This window comes from Leptopilina heterotoma, unplaced genomic scaffold (assembly GCF_015476425.1).
Source record: "Leptopilina heterotoma isolate Lh14 unplaced genomic scaffold, ASM1547642v1 Lhet_608, whole genome shotgun sequence".
NCBI classification, from domain to species: Eukaryota; Metazoa; Arthropoda; class Insecta; order Hymenoptera; family Figitidae; genus Leptopilina; species Leptopilina heterotoma.
The window spans coordinates 285,964-304,723 of record NW_025111140.1 but is presented as its reverse complement, the minus strand read 5'-3'; the positions used below and the strand labels follow the sequence as shown (position 1 = coordinate 304,723).

The 18,760-nt window shown below is 28.5% G+C and overlaps 2 protein-coding genes across 2 annotated transcripts; both read left to right on the top strand.

Annotated features, from left to right (window-relative positions):
* Nucleotides 1-9,256: 9,256 nt before the first annotated feature.
* On the top strand, nt 9,257-12,522 carry LOC122509564. Its single transcript, XM_043623730.1, has 3 exons — nt 9,257-11,506; nt 11,605-11,714; nt 11,822-12,522. Exons 1-3 carry the CDS (start codon nt 11,268-11,270, stop codon nt 12,091-12,093), a joined length of 621 nt encoding a protein of 206 aa, XP_043479665.1. The 5' UTR covers nt 9,257-11,267; the 3' UTR covers nt 12,094-12,522.
* A 1,707-nt stretch (nt 12,523-14,229) lies between these two features.
* Nucleotides 14,230-17,493, top strand: LOC122509567. The gene is made up of 3 exons (XM_043623734.1): nt 14,230-16,478; nt 16,577-16,686; nt 16,794-17,493. The coding sequence occupies exons 1-3, from the start codon at nt 16,240-16,242 to the stop codon at nt 17,063-17,065; spliced, it is 621 nt and encodes a 206-aa protein (XP_043479669.1). The 5' UTR covers nt 14,230-16,239; the 3' UTR covers nt 17,066-17,493.
* The last annotated feature ends 1,267 nt before the right edge of the window (nt 17,494-18,760 follow it).

Sequence of the window (18,760 nt, the reverse complement as noted above, 5' to 3'; positions counted from 1 at the left end):
ATATACTAACCCTTCCTACGTTATTTTAATGATAACGCAGGAAGTTTCTTAAAGATGGTAAGCCTAGTATTCTATTTCTGGATTCTTTGATAATTTTGAAATTATTAATTAATTTCGAAAATATTTTTCAGATTAAGCAGGTTTCTGTATTCGGGCAGCTGTGCTGTCGATACATATGAAATCTAAGAGCTTATAGAGATTTATTTAAGATATTTAATTTGTTTGTATAAATTTGATTCGGATTATTGATAGCTTCTTTCTTCTTACTATTTGAAATTCTGTTATTAATCACTGTTCTCATAGACGGAAAAAATATACAATACACAGTGCAACAGAATTTTATTTTTTTTATTTATGTAATCGCATAGGGTGATTCTTCTAGATTTCTTGATTCTGAACGCAAATCCGTAATCAGAATTTCCTCCATCACCCTAGGTTTTTAAGAAATTTGAACTTGAAAATTGAAAAAATGACGTTTTGGGGTACTTTTTGGTTTTTTATCACGGTGCAAAAATTTTTTCAGGGATTTTCATTATATGCGTACGAAAGCTCATATCCTTCTCAACAATCTCCAACATCAACTTTTTGAAAATATCTATTTTTCGATGAGTTATTTTTGTTTCAATTTTGCGTCGCAAAGTAAAATTAGATAACGCAGTGAGAAAAATTTTTCGATCATAAACCAATGAGTGGTTGAAGAAACTATTAGATTCATAGGTAAATAAAAAAATAAATTCACTCCTCATTTTTGTTTATCATTTACAATTGTTAAACACTAATTTTTAAACAAAGTGTCATATATTATTTATAAAACTGTTATAAATAAATTGTGACCAAGTAGGTAATTTCACTCCAGTGAATATCATGAAAACCCTAGAAAAAATATTTATACTCTAATAAAAAACCAAAAAGTACCTCAAAACCCGCATTTTTTAATTTTTAAGGTCAAATTTCTCGACAACCTAGGGTGAGGGAACAACTCTGATTACAGATTCGCATTAAGCATCAAGAAACTTATAAGAATCACCCTATCCGATCTCAGAAATAAAAATGCTATTTCATATACATTTCAAATATAAGATGAAAGTTTGTTAATCAATAATTTCAGCTTCCTAGTTAATTTGAACTTAAGTTACACCTCATTGAATAAATATTTATACATAAAATTTCGTACGTGACTAGATTTAAATAAATGTTTCTCTCGATTTCCACCACCAAATTTAATGAGAAATATGACAAATTACTCCTTAGATAGTATACTTTAACTCACATATGCTCCTTTTTGTCCATTTTAATTTTAACAAGAAAAAAAATAAAATAATTTGTCGTAAATATTTTGTATGACCTTACAATTTTAATTTTTTGAAAGACATAATCTTAAACATAAATGCAATTCTTTAACATTGATTTTTGTTTAAAATATCTTAGATTAAGCTTGTTGACTGTGTTTTTTTTTATTTTATTAAATATAAATGAGATCCTAGATTTAGATTTAGAGGGCTCGAAAGTTTTACCTGCAACGCATTAAACTCGGTTTACGCTTTTTGTTAGTTGTGAAAACTCTATTAATCGAATTTAAGTATAGAAATTCCTTTTCAGACGCGAAACAATCAGAAAACTTCACAACTAAAACTGGCCAAGAGTAAATTTCTTTATTTTACTCAAATGATTTTTTTTCTTATTTTAAACATAGCAAGTATGTAAGGAATAATTTTCAGAAACATTTAAAGAGAAGTTTTAGGCTGTTGGATGCCTAAATGTAGAAAATAGCTTTAAGTGAGATATTTGCAGATAAAAAAAGTTTGTTAAATATTTTAAAATAATTATATGATCCAATATGGCAGTTGACATCAAATTAGAAGAATTATTTAAATTTCATAAAACTTAATATCAGGGGATTTTTGGAGTCGCTAATGACGAATATGAAGTCAGATTTTAAAAATTCAAAATAGCAGATTTATTTTTGTTAATTTTATGCTTTGAAGCATAATAACCAATAAATAAATATGCCATTTTCAATTTTTAAAATGTGACTTCACTTTCGTAAACAGTGACGCCGAAAACCTTTGATATCGAGTTTTATGAAAATTGAAAAAAAATTTTATTTAATGTCTGCCATATTGAATACGCCATTTTGAATTTTAAAATCTTACCTCATATTCGTAATCAGCGACTCAGAAAACGCCCTGATATAATGTTATATAAAAATTAAATAATTTTTTTAATTTTATGTCCACCGTATTGGATCCGCCATTTTGAATTTTTTTATAATCTGGCTACATATTCGTAATTAGCGACCCCTAAAACCCCCTTGATATCTACTTTTATAAAAATTAAATAATTTTTTTAATTTGATGTCCGACATATTGGATCCGGCATTTTGAAGTTTTTAAATCTGGCTACATATTCGTAATCAGCGACCCTAAAAACAATAGATAGCATATTTAGTAGGCAAAAATTTCACGCTTTTTGAGAATTATTAATTTTGGCCAAAAAATAGCGATTCTGGCCCACTGTGCACTATATTGAACCCGACATTTTGGAGACGCATGCTTATTCCCAAAATCTTTTTTGACCAAAAAGTTATTTGATATAAAACTACTTAACTTAAAATTCACATAATATGCAAATTATTTGACATAAATTTTATTGCACACAAAAACCATTTAAAATAAATATCATTTGTCATAGAATTCATTAAACAGAAATATTATGTTACATAAAACTTAGATAACTTAATTCCCATTTGACATAAAAATTATGTAACATAAATTTCTATTGACATAAAAATCATTTAATATAAGTTTTTTTTGACATAAAATTTATTTAACGTAAATTTTATTTGTTATAAAATTAATTTGACATCAATTTCATTTGGCATAAATGTCATTTAACGTAATTCTCATTTGACATAAATATCATTAGACATAAAATTAGCTTCACATAAATTTCATTTGACGTGAATATCATTTAACATAATTATTATTTAACGTAAAATTAAATTTATATAAATTTCATTTAGCATAAATTCTATTTAACATAATTCTCATTTGGCATAAAATTTACTTGACATAAATTTCATTTCGTATAAATCCCATTTAACATAATTTTCATTTGACATAAAGTTCATTTGACATAAAAAAACATTTAACACAATTTTCATTTGTTATAAAAGTCATTCAACAAAATTCTCATTTGTCATAAAAATCATTTTACACAAATTACATTTTACATAACAATATCGGCGCGAATTTTAAAAGTAACTGTTAGATATGAATTAATTATTTTTAGTTAATTAATAAAACGATAACTTTGTTATAAAAGAAATTCATTAACGTAGATATTTAACTCAATCTTATTTTATTGAAAATTTGCTAAAATTGAAATAATTCATTCTTAGGTAACATTATACTCTTCGTTAAACAAAATAAAATGAGTTTATTAATTTAAATAAAGGTAGTGGATTCTTTTTCTTAAGTCCACTATTATTCAGTGTCTCCGGGTAGACGGTATTCATAAAGAATAATATATAAAGGATAAAAAAAATACACTCAGCAAAAAAACACATATATCCAAGTATAATAACATTAAGTTTATTCCATATTAATAAATTGTTTAATGAATATAACAGTACTTTTTCGATACAAAAGATTGATTTTTTAAAACTTCATGTATTTGAAGTTTATTTTATAATACAATTTGTTTCCTTCCCATTATTAAAATTTACTTTACATTAATTTTATTCCCAGATAATAAAACAACTTGTTTATTAATTAGTGTCTCTTTTATTAAAAATGTATAATAATAGTGTATTTGTGTATTTATTTAATATATATAAGTATAAATAGTAATAACTCGACTCACCAAGTCTATATTTATTTTAGTTTGATAATAAGAAAATGTTGAGTCAGGTGTTATATGATTCACACCTGTTATAAAGATAAAAAACCCTTTTTGTCTTGTAAATTCCTTTTCCTTGATCATATGTTGAAATTATTCCTCAATGAATTATTATTTTTTCACATAAAATTCCTTGATGATATTATGTTCTTTCGTTTAATTTTTTAAAAAGCCTTAACTCAAAACTTAAATTTCGGGGTCACCGAACTTAAATCTAAATTAAGTTTAATAAACACAAAATATATATATTTTAATCAATCAGAAAATTCTTCCGAACACTGTTTTATAATTCACTGCTTTAAATTTACTTTTGTTTTTAAATACAATAACAAAAATGATTATTAATTATAAAATTTATACTAAAATTATTTGAAAGTTGGACACTACTCAAAATAAGGAAAACTCCACTTTTGGAGTTTAATACAAAATTATCCAAAATCAATTTGACTGTCTCACAGGAGACATAAAACTACATAATTAATTTGATGTGTCATAGGTGTATCGACCTGTTACCATTTTATACAATATTTTTAATTCTAATTACAGAATTCGCAATTTTAAATGAATCTATATAATTTAAATAATTTGTTTATAAAAATTAAAAAAATTAAATTTATTACGAATTTCGTACGTTACAAATACCCCTATTTTTTGGCTGACGTCTCTTAGCAGCTTTATGTTGAACATATAGGTTTATAAAATATACATATAATCTTTCCTTCCAGGATTTTACAATATTAAGGTTGTTGGTCTTGCTGAAAATTAATAGTTTTTTTTTTAAAAAGGCAAACCTTTTATTCTAATTTTATTAATAAAGAATCATCGTTTCCTCTCTTCTTTTTAGGAAGATTTTGAAATTGTAAGGTTTGCTTTTGTTTTATTGATATAAATAATAGTACGAAATTTTTATCGCTGTTTAGTGACAACTCATTTTGTATTTTAAATATTTACAATCGAGCATGGTAAACATTTTAAATTTAGGCTAATTAAAGGTTAAATGCATAAAACGATTTTAATTAATTATAGTAATACATTTTTACCATACTAGATATTGTTTGTCTTATTTCAATGTACGATAAAAATTTCCCCCTTTTTTTTACCACAGAGTATTTTATACAATTTAATTAACGACGTATGTGTTTTGTGCATTTTATAAGGTTATATAAATTATTATTTTAAAGTAGGAAATTATTTACCGACAACCATATCGGAATAATTATCTTAAGAATAACACCTGACTCTAAACCAAAGAGTTCAATTGACGTCTAATAGATGTCACTAATTGCTGATATAGTCGAAATCTTTCTTAATTAAAATTCTTAATCAGCAAATAATTTCCTACATTAACTATACAGCTCTTCGACTAGTGTATGGGCTTGATCTGAGATTATAAGAAACGTGAACGTCCAGGCTGTGTTGGCATGGTGCATTGGTAGGCGTTAGTCTCGCGAAAGGCAGCTATTAACTAGGGTTCGAGTCCTCACAGATGCACAGTGCAGTCGTTCACGCAGCTTATTTTTTCAGATCAAAAATTAAATTCAAAAATATAATTATTTACCGACAACCATATCGGAATAATTACACAGTGCAACATTTTTGAGGTCATCGAATGTGCACTAAGTTTTGACTTCAGCTTCTGAAAGTACTTATCAAAACTAGCAAAAACCTATTTCAGTTTTGCTAGATTAGCTCGAATTTGAATTTTATCGACATTTGAATTTTTTTTTGAATTTTCACATTTTTCAGTTTTCTGATACGGGCGGATGAAAACACTGACTATTAAAAGTTTATTAAAAAAATTCGCAATGGTCACAATTTGAAAAGCAATAATCCCTCTTTAATTACAGAGAAAGAAAAAAAATTTGGTCGAAAATTGTTCCAGTTACGAATTTTTTTTTGGCTTTTTTACATTTTTTGGTTTTATGATAAAGCGGGTGGAAACGCTGGCTATTAGAAGTTTATAAAAAAAATTCGCAATGGTCACCATTTGAAGAGCAGTAATTCCAACCTAATTTCTGACATTGAAAAAAAAATTTGGTCGAAAATTATTCGAGTTATGAATTTTTTTCGTACTTTTGCAAATTTTTTTTGTTTTTGATCCGGGCGGGTGAGAACGCTGGTTATTAAATTTTTCTTTTTTAAAAACGCAATGGTCACATTTAGGAGAGCAATACCTCCTCTTTAATTTCTGACAAAAAAAACAAAATTTGGTCAAAAATTGTTCCGCTTATTAATTTTTTTTTGACTTTTTCACATTTTTCAATTTTTTCATCAGGCGGGTGGGAACGCAGGCTATTAAAAATTTATAAAAAAATTTCGAATGATCACAATTTAAAGAGCATTAAACCGTCTTTAATTTCTGCCCAGGAAAAAAAATTTGGTCAAAAATTGTTAATTAATTGTTAATTAATTTTCGGTTTTCTGATAACGGAAGTGGGAATACTGAATATTATAAATTTATAAAAAGAATTCGTAATGGGCACAATTTAAAGAGCAATAATCTCTATTTAATTTCTGCCCAAGATAAAATATTTGATTCGAAATATTTGGTTTCGAAAAAATTAAAAAAAAATCAAAACCCTCGGTTGCACAGGACCGCGGGTATACAAATGTACAGAAATAAATAAATAACACGAATAATTTTCTACCAATTTTTTTTCTTTTATCAGAAATTAAAGAAGGATTATTGCATTTTAAAATTTGACCGTTGTGAATTTTTTTTAATTCATTTTTAATAGCCAGCGTGGCCACCCTCTCGTATTAGAAAAACCGAAAAATGTGAAAAAGTAAAGAAAAAGCATAATTAGAACAATTTTTTACCAAATTTTTTTTCTTTGACAGAAATTAAAGAAGAATTATTGCTCTGCAAAATGTGACCATTGCGTTTTTAAAAAAGAAAAATTTAATAACCAGCGTTCTCACCCGCCCAGATCAAAAACAAAAAAAAATTTGAAAAAGTACGAAGAAAATTCATAACTCGAACAATTTTTGACCAAATTTTTTTTTCAATGACAGAAACTAGGGAGGAATTACTGCTCTTCAAATAGTGACCATTGCAAATTTTTTTTATAAACTTCTAATAGCCAGCGTTTCCACCCGCCTGATCAAAAAATTGAAAAATGTGAAAAAGTAAAAAAAAATTCATAACTCGAACAATTTTTGACTAAATTTTTTTTTAAAGTCAGAAATTAAAGAGGAATTATTGCTCTTCAAATGATTACCACTACAAATTTTTTTTATAATCTTTTAATAGCCAGCTTTCTCACCCGCCCGTTTCATAAAACCAAAAAATGTAAACAATCCAAAAAAAAATCGTAACTGGAACAATTTTCGACCAAATTTTTTTTTCTTTCTCTCTAATTAAAGAGGGATTATTGCTTTTCAAATTTTGACCATTGCGAATTTTTTTAATAAACTTTTTATAGCCAGTGTTCCCATCAGCCCGTATCAGAAAACTGAAAAATGTGAAAATTCAAAAAAAAAATTCAAATGTCGATAAAATTTAAATCCGAGCTAATCTAGCAAAACTGAAATAGGTTTTTGCTAGTTTTGATAAGTACTTTCAGAAACTGAAGTCAAAACTTAGTGCACATTTTATGTGTTGCACTGTGTTATCTTAAGAATAACACCTGACTCTAAACCAAATAGTTAAATTGACGTCTAATAGATGTCACTAATTGCTGATATAGTCGAAATCTTTCTTAATTTAAATTATTATTTATAATGCAATTAATTTAGATTTTAAACGCAGTATACATAGAATAAAATTTTTTTATGAGATAATTTCTTAAATGCAAAAATTGAATTGACTAACAATTTTTTTGACTTCTACTACAAAATATATTTTTTTTAAATTCGTCTTTTTGTTTATAAAAAATGTTCATTCTCTGAGATTATTGCCATGTGTTGTGCCTATTTTTAAATGTGATACGTCGATTACAATTTCTTATTGTTTTATTTTGTTTTATAAATTGCTATTTTTATAACTATAATATTTAGAAACAAAAATTGTTAAGTTGTTTTATGCATTTTTGTTTTAAAGAATTATCTTTCGTTAAATTGTATAATCTGAAATTGGATATCTCTTGATGAAAATGAATTTACAAAACAAAATATTTGTCGCGTAGGTTTTTACAATACTAAATTATGGCACTTATATTTATGTAATTTTGTAAGTTATGTAATATATCAATTCTTTTCTGCAAAAATTTAAAGAAATAATGTTAATTTTTTTTATTATTTTTTTTTTAAACATTGTTTCTTTAATATTAATTTTGCATAAAATTAGTGTAAACAATGCTGTAGCCAAAGCCAAAACAAAAAAAAATGACTGAAAAAAAGCAATTTAAAAAAAATTTATATAGGTACACATATACAAAATTTAGAAACTTCTGAATTTCTACCCTCCTACCCTTTTTTTCTTCGCTGTCGTCCCTTGACAGCATTACTTAATATCAAGTATATATAAAAAAATTTAAGAAAGAAAGAAAAGAGAAAAAAAAATTATAGTAATATACTTATTTATTTATATATGTAATTAAGAAAAAGTAAAGAACAAAAAATACATAATTCACTTGAAACTGATTACTCGGGGGTTTTAAGGGTCGCTGATCATGAATCCGATGTCAGATTTTTAAAATTCAAAATGGCGGATCCAATATGGCGGACAAATTTTAAAAATTTGCTTGGATTCACTGGAAACTGATCATTTAGACGTTTCTGATAAGGAATGGGTGGGAACTAGCTTTTAAATATTATTTATAAAATTTTTTAAAACATATTTTTTTTTGCTAGATTAGCTTGCATTTAAATTTTATCGAAATATGAATTTTTTTTAATTTTCACGTTTTTCAGTTTACTGATACGGGCGTGTGGGAACACTGACTATTAAAAGTTTATTAAAAAATTCGCAATGGTCAACATTTGAAAAGCAATAATTCCTCTTTAATTCCAGACAAAAAAAAATTGGTCAAAAATTACTTCAGTTACGAATTTTTTTTTTACTTTTTTACATTTTTAGGTGTTTTGAAACGGGAGGATGAGAACGCTGGCTATTAAAAGTTTATAAAAAAAATTCGCAGAGGTCCCCATTTAAAGAGCAATAATTCCTCCTTAATTTCTGACATTGAAAACAAAATTTGGTCGAAAATTGTTCGAGTTATGAATTTTTTTTGTACTTTTTCAAATTTCTCGGTTTTTCTAATACGAGCAGGTGGGAGCGCTGGTTATTAAAAGTTTATTACAAAAAAATTGCAATGGTCGTAATTTGAAAAGCAATAATCCCTCTTTAATTTCTGATAAGAAAAAAAAATTAGTCGAAAATTGTTCGAGTTATGAATTTTTTTTTGTACTTTTTCAAATATTTTGGTCTTTTTAATACAAGCGGGTGGGAACACAGGCAATTTAAAGTTTATTGAAAAAAATCGCAATTGTCATAATTTGAAAACCGTTGAAAACCAATGATCCCTCTTTAATTTCAGTGTTACATCCCGAGCAGAAGGCAATTTTATAGGTTAGGTTATAGAATTTTGGAGGAATGGTAGGCTGATTATGGTCAAGTTGGTAAAGCTTGACCTTTATTTTTAAGTAGGATCGTTTGTACTTGTCAAAACTACGGGTTTTGCGTTAACAACAAATAATAATATTCCCTTTTAACAATGTTTATTAAATATTCAAATAATGTTTACAAATAGTTACATAAATGTTACTTACTTTTATTACAGATTAGTCGTAGGATACAGGTTATAGCGCTGGTCGGTATAAGTTTGGTTTCAAGATGTTATTTCAATTGAATGAAACTAAGAAAGTTTGTTATGTTACACTTATGTAACTTTCACAACTTTAGGGTTTTTGCGTTTGTTTCAAGAGCTAGTACTGCTTCTAAGTGTTACTTATCGTCACTTGCACCTATTACGGAAAGAAACTTGTTTCTAAGTGTGAGAAAAGCATCTTGCACAATAATCGAGTACAACGCGGACTGAATTGCCGATTAAAGAAAGAATTAGTGAAAAGCTACAATTAATGAAACTTGACACGCAAAATACGACAGTTAATACATTTAAAATTATTGATTCTAAGTGTCAATTTGCTCTTCTTGCACCTTTTACGGAAAGAAACTTGTTTCTAAGTGAATAACAAAATAGACTTGCACGATAATCGAGTACAACGCGGATTGAATTGCCGATTAAAGAAAGAATACAATAAATTTTATTTAACTGAAGGGTCGCTCTACAATGACTATTGGTCTATAAAACCGCACCGGAACATTTGACAAGCTTAGTGGAGAAAGCTTTGGCTTATATACTCTAAAAATGACAAAAAGTGGGAAAATTCGTAGTTAGTTATGGGGGTAAAGTATGTTATCTACTAGGAATTTAGGACTGTTCGTCTTAATTCTATTTATAAGTTGTTTTGAAGAAGGAGCGCACATTCCTTCATAAGTGACCTAATAATTATGCCATATATGGAAAGTGAAGATCAAATTACATGCTGTTGTCTAGGAGTAACATCTCGCGATAACGATACTACAAGCCCGAGCTTGCGTCGCTCGTCCTTGGCATGGCGCATCGCTTTTCACCTACTTTCATCTATAACATTCCTACGTTGCTTGCTTATCGCGCTTCTTGAGGCTTGCAAAATTTCATGTTTTAACAGCAACAAGAATTGTTCAGATTTCTCTTAAGTTACTGATATTGTTGTTATTACATCTATAGATTATTATATATTTAGTCTTGAATTAAAATACACAATATTTGTGTTTTATGTCTTAATTAATTTTTACTTAATTTGGAAAAATTAAAATTATGCAGAAATAAGGATGTTACTGGGATGTAACAGTCCTCCCTCCTTAAATCTTTCATCGTCCCGATGAAATAACAATTTTAATTGTCTGTAACTTTATAGGAGTTATGAAATATGAAATTGAGACTATCATACAATGCCCTAGTTCTTCTTGATGAAATTACGTTGCTCATTAGCAATGCGGACATCTCTTTCTTATCGATGATACGAAGACAACAAGTTTGGTGAATCGTTATCAACAATACGCTATAATGTGTGATGGGTGTTATGTTGTGAAAAGTGTCATGATTATCTTCTTGAGGTAGGTATGATTTTCATCTTCTTAGAATAGTCAATGACCGCTTTTGGAATGCTCAAGTGGAGATGGATTGTTGACAACATCCTCTTCATCCCCATGTGATGTGGTAAGTATCGGGCGTCTTCAGTATTTGATTTGTTGCGAAGGAGAGTTCATTGTTACAAAAGTGAGTGCAGTAAATTTATTTAACGTTCATGTTTTTATTTAGTTTGAAGTTAATTCAAAAATCGTTGTTGTTGTTTTTTTTTTTACAGTGCCTTATGGAAAAATGTGTGCGACAAATTTAGTTTCCTTTTTCTTGACCTTGCAAAGATTAGCAGCGTCAATTTTTTATTCTTTGGATGAAATTGACGTTCTAGAGGAAATGAGCAAGCCTGGTCGACGTAAGAAGGATGCTACTTCAAATTTTATGATTGACCCAAAAACAAGGAAGGCTTCTCTAGTCCGATTAAAAAAGGAAGCTAAAGATGAGTCTCGAACGATGACAAGAATGTTCAATTCCTTATTGTAAGTTTAAAATTTTTCTTTCTCTTTTTATTTATAATAAAGCCCGCTCTTTTTTTTGTTTTGTTTGTTAATATCAATGCATATATTTATATACTTAGTCGTGCTGGTCGTCCGGAAGGATGTTTTTGTGGTGAATGTCAACTTCCTATGGTCGAAATTCCTCGATCGGAGTTTCATTCTTTTGATCATTCATCGGGGGAAAGTGAAAGTTAGTTTTGTCTCTTCTTTCCTTTTCTGTTATAATTTTATATATACACCTATATATAGTATTAAAATTTTTCTCTCTCTTTTTTTTTGTTTCTACTGATGTGCAAGGCATGAGACTGTCTGGGATGTCACAACATTTTTTATCTGGATTTGCGGAAATTCCTGTTGAAACTCAATTCAGCTCTTCACCGGAACCACAGGCAGGACCGTCGTCGGAACCACAGACAGGTGTTTCATGGGAACCTCAGGCAGGACCGTCGTCAGAACCACAGACAGGTGTTTCATGGGAACCTCAGGCAGGACCGTCGTCGGAACCACAGACAGGTAAATATCAATTGATGAATATATATATTTCCTTACCGTTGTGTTTGTTGTTATGATTCAAAAAAAAACTTTTTAAATTAATTGGATTTGTTTGTTTATTTCAGTTACAGGTGTCAAACGTGAATCTGATGGGGAGATAATTTGTCCCAAAATTAAACTAAGGAAATTGGACTCACTTTTTGAAACAAATACTCCGCTATTCAGTAGCAATGCATTGTGGTATAAACTGCCAGAATGTCCACCTGGTGAAGATGAGGATCCCCTAAAACTTCCTCTATGTGTTTGTGGAAATTGTTGTTTTTAAAACTCCTCTTCTTTATTTTTTTTTTTTTACACATATATACATATATAATTTTTAGTATAAATATTTCAGTATGACTTGATTTTTATAGTATGAATGCAAGAGTGTTTTTTGAATAAATTTGATACATTTCCATAAATTTATGGTTTTTAATATTACCTGAACACATATATCTCTCCTTTTTCTTTTAAAGCTACTTATTATTATCTTATTTATTTACAATATTTTTTGATTAATTATATTATTCCAATATTTTACAATTTTTTTATTTACTAAAAGTTGAAAATAAAATTTTAATTTTAAACCTTTTTAATTTATCTATTTACTTCAATATTATAAAATTAATTAAAATTAAAATATTTAAATAAATTAATAATTAACTATGACAGTTTTTCAAAACTGAAGCTGTTTACAAATATATTATGGTCCAAAAATTGAAATTTGAAGGTTTCGTATTAGAATTCTTATTAGGGTTATATATTCTCTCAAGAAGCATGATTTGCATACAGGGATGACGTTTGTGACGCAAGCTATACACAAGCGCGATGATATAGCGAGTCGAATGGTTCTAGCTTCGCTCGGTGTAAGGAGAGAGACGCAAGATCCGAGGAGTGAGCATTGAATAGTGGGCGTGGGACTGACCACTCCTTACGCGGCGCGTATCCTCCTTACTCTTCCTAATCGCCCGATACTCAAGACTAGACAACAGCTCCTTTTAATCGCTCAATTTGTTTATAATAATTGTTTAATATATGAAATTAATGTTTTCTTTTGTTTCTTTGCTTACTATTATTAAAATTAATTTAATTAAACAATTATTACAAATTGTTGATTTATTAGATAATTAGTTATTAATATGTTTTAATAATATAATTATATAAATAAAATAAATAATAGAATATAATAGTTTATGGAGTTATAATTGTTAATTAATTATTGTTTTATAGTTATTCGTTAGTTTTTTTTTGTTTAAATCAGTTAATTTTATTATAATTATGTTAATTAAATTAATTATTAAACTGACTAATTAAAATATTATTATTTATTTATTTATTTTTTTATTAATTTTTTTTTTTTAAGGTTAATATTTAAGCATAATTTGCTAATAAGTATATAAGCGTATTTGTTAGTAACATGTTAATTGATTAGCTGAATTAAAATTCATATAATTTTTTTTTTGTCTTAGCAAGCTTTCAACATTTGCCTTTATCATGGAAGAACGGTATTTGAATTTTTAAATTTAAACTTTTTGCGCACATAAGGAATGGGTGGGAACTAGCTTTTAAATATTATTTATAAAATTTTTTAAAACATATTTTTTTTTGCTAGATTAGCTTGCATTTAAATTTTATCGAAATATGAATTTTTTTTAATTTTCACGTTTTTCAGTTTACTGATACGGGCGTGTGGGAACACTGACTATTAAAAGTTTATTAAAAAATTCGCAATGGTCAACATTTGAAAAGCAATAATTCCTCTTTAATTCCAGACAAAAAAAAATTGGTCAAAAATTACTTCAGTTACGAATTTTTTTTTTACTTTTTTACATTTTTAGGTGTTTTGAAACGGGAGGATGAGAACGCTGGCTATTAAAAGTTTATAAAAAAAATTCGCAGAGGTCCCCATTTAAAGAGCAATAATTCCTCCTTAATTTCTGACATTGAAAACAAAATTTGGTCGAAAATTGTTCGAGTTATGAATTTTTTTTGTACTTTTTCAAATTTCTCGGTTTTTCTAATACGAGCAGGTGGGAGCGCTGGTTATTAAAAGTTTATTACAAAAAAATTGCAATGGTCGTAATTTGAAAAGCAATAATCCCTCTTTAATTTCTGATAAGAAAAAAAAATTAGTCGAAAATTGTTCGAGTTATGAATTTTTTTTTGTACTTTTTCAAATATTTTGGTCTTTTTAATACAAGCGGGTGGGAACACAGGCAATTTAAAGTTTATTGAAAAAAATCGCAATTGTCATAATTTGAAAACCGTTGAAAACCAATGATCCCTCTTTAATTTCAGTGTTACATCCCGAGCAGAAGGCAATTTTATAGGTTAGGTTATAGAATTTTGGAGGAATGGTAGGCTGATTATGGTCAAGTTGGTAAAGCTTGACCTTTATTTTTAAGTAGGATCGTTTGTACTTGTCAAAACTACGGGTTTTGCGTTAACAACAAATAATAATATTCCCTTTTAACAATGTTTATTAAATATTCAAATAATGTTTACAAATAGTTACATAAATGTTACTTACTTTTATTACAGATTAGTCGTAGGATACAGGTTATAGCGCTGGTCGGTATAAGTTTGGTTTCAAGATGTTATTTCAATTGAATGAAACTAAGAAAGTTTGTTATGTTACACTTATGTAACTTTCACAACTTTAGGGTTTTTGCGTTTGTTTCAAGAGCTAGTACTGCTTCTAAGTGTTACTTATCGTCACTTGCACCTATTACGGAAAGAAACTTGTTTCTAAGTGTGAGAAAAGCAACTTGCACAATAATCGAGTACAACGCGGACTGAATTGCCGATTAAAGAAAGAATTAGTGAAAAGCTACAATTAATGAAACTTGACACGCAAAATACGACAGTTAATACATTTAAAATTATTGATTCTAAGTGTCAATTTGCTCTTCTTGCACCTTTTACGGAAAGAAACTTGTTTCTAAGTGAATAACAAAATAGACTTGCACGATAATCGAGTACAACGCGGATTGAATTGCCGATTAAAGAAAGAATACAATAAATTTTATTTAACTGAAGGGTCGCTCTACAATGACTATTGGTCTATAAAACCGCACCGGAACATTTGACAAGCTTAGTGGAGAAAGCTTTGGCTTATATACTCTAAAAATGACAAAAAGTGGGAAAATTCGTAGTTAGTTATGGGGGTAAAGTATGTTATCTACTAGGAATTTAGGACTGTTCGTCTTAATTCTATTTATAAGTTGTTTTGAAGAAGGAGCGCACATTCCTTCATAAGTGACCTAATAATTATGCCATATATGGAAAGTGAAGATCAAATTACATGCTGTTGTCTAGGAGTAACATCTCGCGATAACGATACTACAAGCCCGAGCTTGCGTCGCTCGTCCTTGGCATGGCGCATCGCTTTTCACCTACTTTCATCTATAACATTCCTACGTTGCTTGCTTATCGCGCTTCTTGAGGCTTGCAAAATTTCATGTTTTAACAGCAACAAGAATTGTTCAGATTTCTCTTAAGTTACTGATATTGTTGTTATTACATCTATAGATTATTATATATTTAGTCTTGAATTAAAATACACAATATTTGTGTTTTATGTCTTAATTAATTTTTACTTAATTTGGAAAAATTAAAATTATGCAGAAATAAGGATGTTACTGGGATGTAACAGTCCTCCCTCCTTAAATCTTTCATCGTCCCGATGAAATAACAATTTTAATTGTCTGTAACTTTATAGGAGTTATGAAATATGAAATTGAGACTATCATACAATGCCCTAGTTCTTCTTGATGAAATTACGTTGCTCATTAGCAATGCGGACATCTCTTTCTTATCGATGATACGAAGACAACAAGTTTGGTGAATCGTTATCAACAATACGCTATAATGTGTGATGGGTGTTATGTTGTGAAAAGTGTCATGATTATCTTCTTGAGGTAGGTATGATTTTCATCTTCTTAGAATAGTCAATGACCGCTTTTGGAATGCTCAAGTGGAGATGGATTGTTGACAACATCCTCTTCATCCCCATGTGATGTGGTAAGTATCGGGCGTCTTCAGTATTTGATTTGTTGCGAAGGAGAGTTCATTGTTACAAAAGTGAGTGCAGTAAATTTATTTAACGTTCATGTTTTTATTTAGTTTGAAGTTAATTCAAAAATCGTTGTTGTTGTTTTTTTTTTACAGTGCCTTATGGAAAAATGTGTGCGACAAATTTAGTTTCCTTTTTCTTGACCTTGCAAAGATTAGCAGCGTCAATTTTTTATTCTTTGGATGAAATTGACGTTCTAGAGGAAATGAGCAAGCCTGGTCGACGTAAGAAGGATGCTACTTCAAATTTTATGATTGACCCAAAAACAAGGAAGGCTTCTCTAGTCCGATTAAAAAAGGAAGCTAAAGATGAGTCTCGAACGATGACAAGAATGTTCAATTCCTTATTGTAAGTTTAAAATTTTTCTTTCTCTTTTTATTTATAATAAAGCCCGCTCTTTTTTTTGTTTTGTTTGTTAATATCAATGCATATATTTATATACTTAGTCGTGCTGGTCGTCCGGAAGGATGTTTTTGTGGTGAATGTCAACTTCCTATGGTCGAAATTCCTCGATCGGAGTTTCATTCTTTTGATCATTCATCGGGGGAAAGTGAAAGTTAGTTTTGTCTCTTCTTTCCTTTTCTGTTATAATTTTATATATACACCTATATATAGTATTAAAATTTTTCTCTCTCTTTTTTTTTGTTTCTACTGATGTGCAAGGCATGAGACTGTCTGGGATGTCACAACATTTTTTATCTGGATTTGCGGAAATTCCTGTTGAAACTCAATTCAGCTCTTCACCGGAACCACAGGCAGGACCGTCGTCGGAACCACAGACAGGTGTTTCATGGGAACCTCAGGCAGGACCGTCGTCAGAACCACAGACAGGTGTTTCATGGGAACCTCAGGCAGGACCGTCGTCGGAACCACAGACAGGTAAATATCAATTGATGAATATATATATTTCCTTACCGTTGTGTTTGTTGTTATGATTCAAAAAAAAACTTTTTAAATTAATTGGATTTGTTTGTTTATTTCAGTTACAGGTGTCAAACGTGAATCTGATGGGGAGATAATTTGTCCCAAAATTAAACTAAGGAAATTGGACTCACTTTTTGAAACAAATACTCCGCTATTCAGTAGCAATGCATTGTGGTATAAACTGCCAGAATGTCCACCTGGTGAAGATGAGGATCCCCTAAAACTTCCTCTATGTGTTTGTGGAAATTGTTGTTTTTAAAACTCCTCTTCTTTATTTTTTTTTTTTACACATATATACATATATAATTTTTAGTATAAATATTTCAGTATGACTTGATTTTTATAGTATGAATGCAAGAGTGTTTTTTGAATAAATTTGATACATTTCCATAAATTTATGGTTTTTAATATTACCTGAACACATATATCTCTCCTTTTTCTTTTAAAGCTACTTATTATTATCTTATTTATTTACAATATTTTTTGATTAATTATATTATTCCAATATTTTACAATTTTTTTATTTACTAAAAGTTGAAAATAAAATTTTAATTTTAAACCTTTTTAATTTATCTATTTACTTCAATATTATAAAATTAATTAAAATTAAAATATTTAAATAAATTAATAATTAACTATGACAGTTTTTCAAAACTGAAGCTGTTTACAAATATATTATGGTCCAAAAATTGAAATTTGAAGGTTTCGTATTAGAATTCTTATTAGGGTTATATATTCTCTCAAGAAGCATGATTTGCATACAGGGATGACGTTTGTGACGCAAGCTATACACAAGCGCGATGATATAGCGAGTCGAATGGTTCTAGCTTCGCTCGGTGTAAGGAGAGAGACGCAAGATCCGAGGAGTGAGCATTGAATAGTGGGCGTGGGACTGACCACTCCTTACGCGGCGCGTATCCTCCTTACTCTTCCTAATCGCCCGATACTCAAGACTAGACAACAGCTCCTTTTAATCGCTCAATTTGTTTATAATAATTGTTTAATATATGAAATTAATGTTTTCTTTTGTTTCTTTGCTTACTATTATTAAAATTAATTTAATTAAACAATTATTACAAATTGTTGATTTATTAGATAATTAGTTATTAATATGTTTTAATAATATAATTATGTAAATAAAATAAATAATAGAATATAATAGTTTATGGAGTTATAATTGTTAATTAATTATTGTTTTATAGTTATTCGTTAGTTTTTTTTTGTTTAAATCAGTTAATTTTATTATAATTATGTTAATTAAATTAATTATTAAACTGACTAATTAAAATATTATTATTTATTTATTTATTTTTTTATTAATTTTTTTTTTTTAAGGTTAATATTTAAGCATAATTTGCTAATAAGTATATAAGCGTATTTGTTAGTAACATGTTAATTGATTAGCTGAATTAAAATTCATATAATTTTTTTTTTGTCTTAGCAAGCTTTCAACATTTGCCTTTATCATGGAAGAACGGTATTTGAATTTTTAAATTTAAACTTTTTGCGCACACTCGGACGTTCTCGCATAAATTCGAATTTGAGAATAAGAGTATAGAACGTTCGAGTGATCACTTTCGCTTGAGTGCTTGGAGGTGAAGGCAGAAACCCGATACGGGGTGAGTAGCAATTTACGTAAATCAATGTGAAATAAAAGAATGCTTTTAATAATGCTGTATTTAAATATTGTATAGTTTCGGTGTGGG

Bases quoted from the DNA above. Each gene is read 5' to 3' on its own strand.
- LOC122509564 (XM_043623730.1), top strand. From the start codon at position 11,268: ATGTGTGCGACAAATTTAGTTTCCTTTTTCTTGACCTTGCAAAGATTA. The intron at 11,507-11,604 runs GTAAGTTTAAAA...TTATATACTTAG, and splicing joins AGAATGTTCAATTCCTTATT to TCGTGCTGGTCGTCCGGAAG. The intron at 11,715-11,821 runs GTTAGTTTTGTC...CTGATGTGCAAG, and splicing joins TTCATCGGGGGAAAGTGAAA to GCATGAGACTGTCTGGGATG.
- LOC122509567 (XM_043623734.1), top strand. From the start codon at position 16,240: ATGTGTGCGACAAATTTAGTTTCCTTTTTCTTGACCTTGCAAAGATTA. The intron at 16,479-16,576 runs GTAAGTTTAAAA...TTATATACTTAG, and splicing joins AGAATGTTCAATTCCTTATT to TCGTGCTGGTCGTCCGGAAG. The intron at 16,687-16,793 runs GTTAGTTTTGTC...CTGATGTGCAAG, and splicing joins TTCATCGGGGGAAAGTGAAA to GCATGAGACTGTCTGGGATG.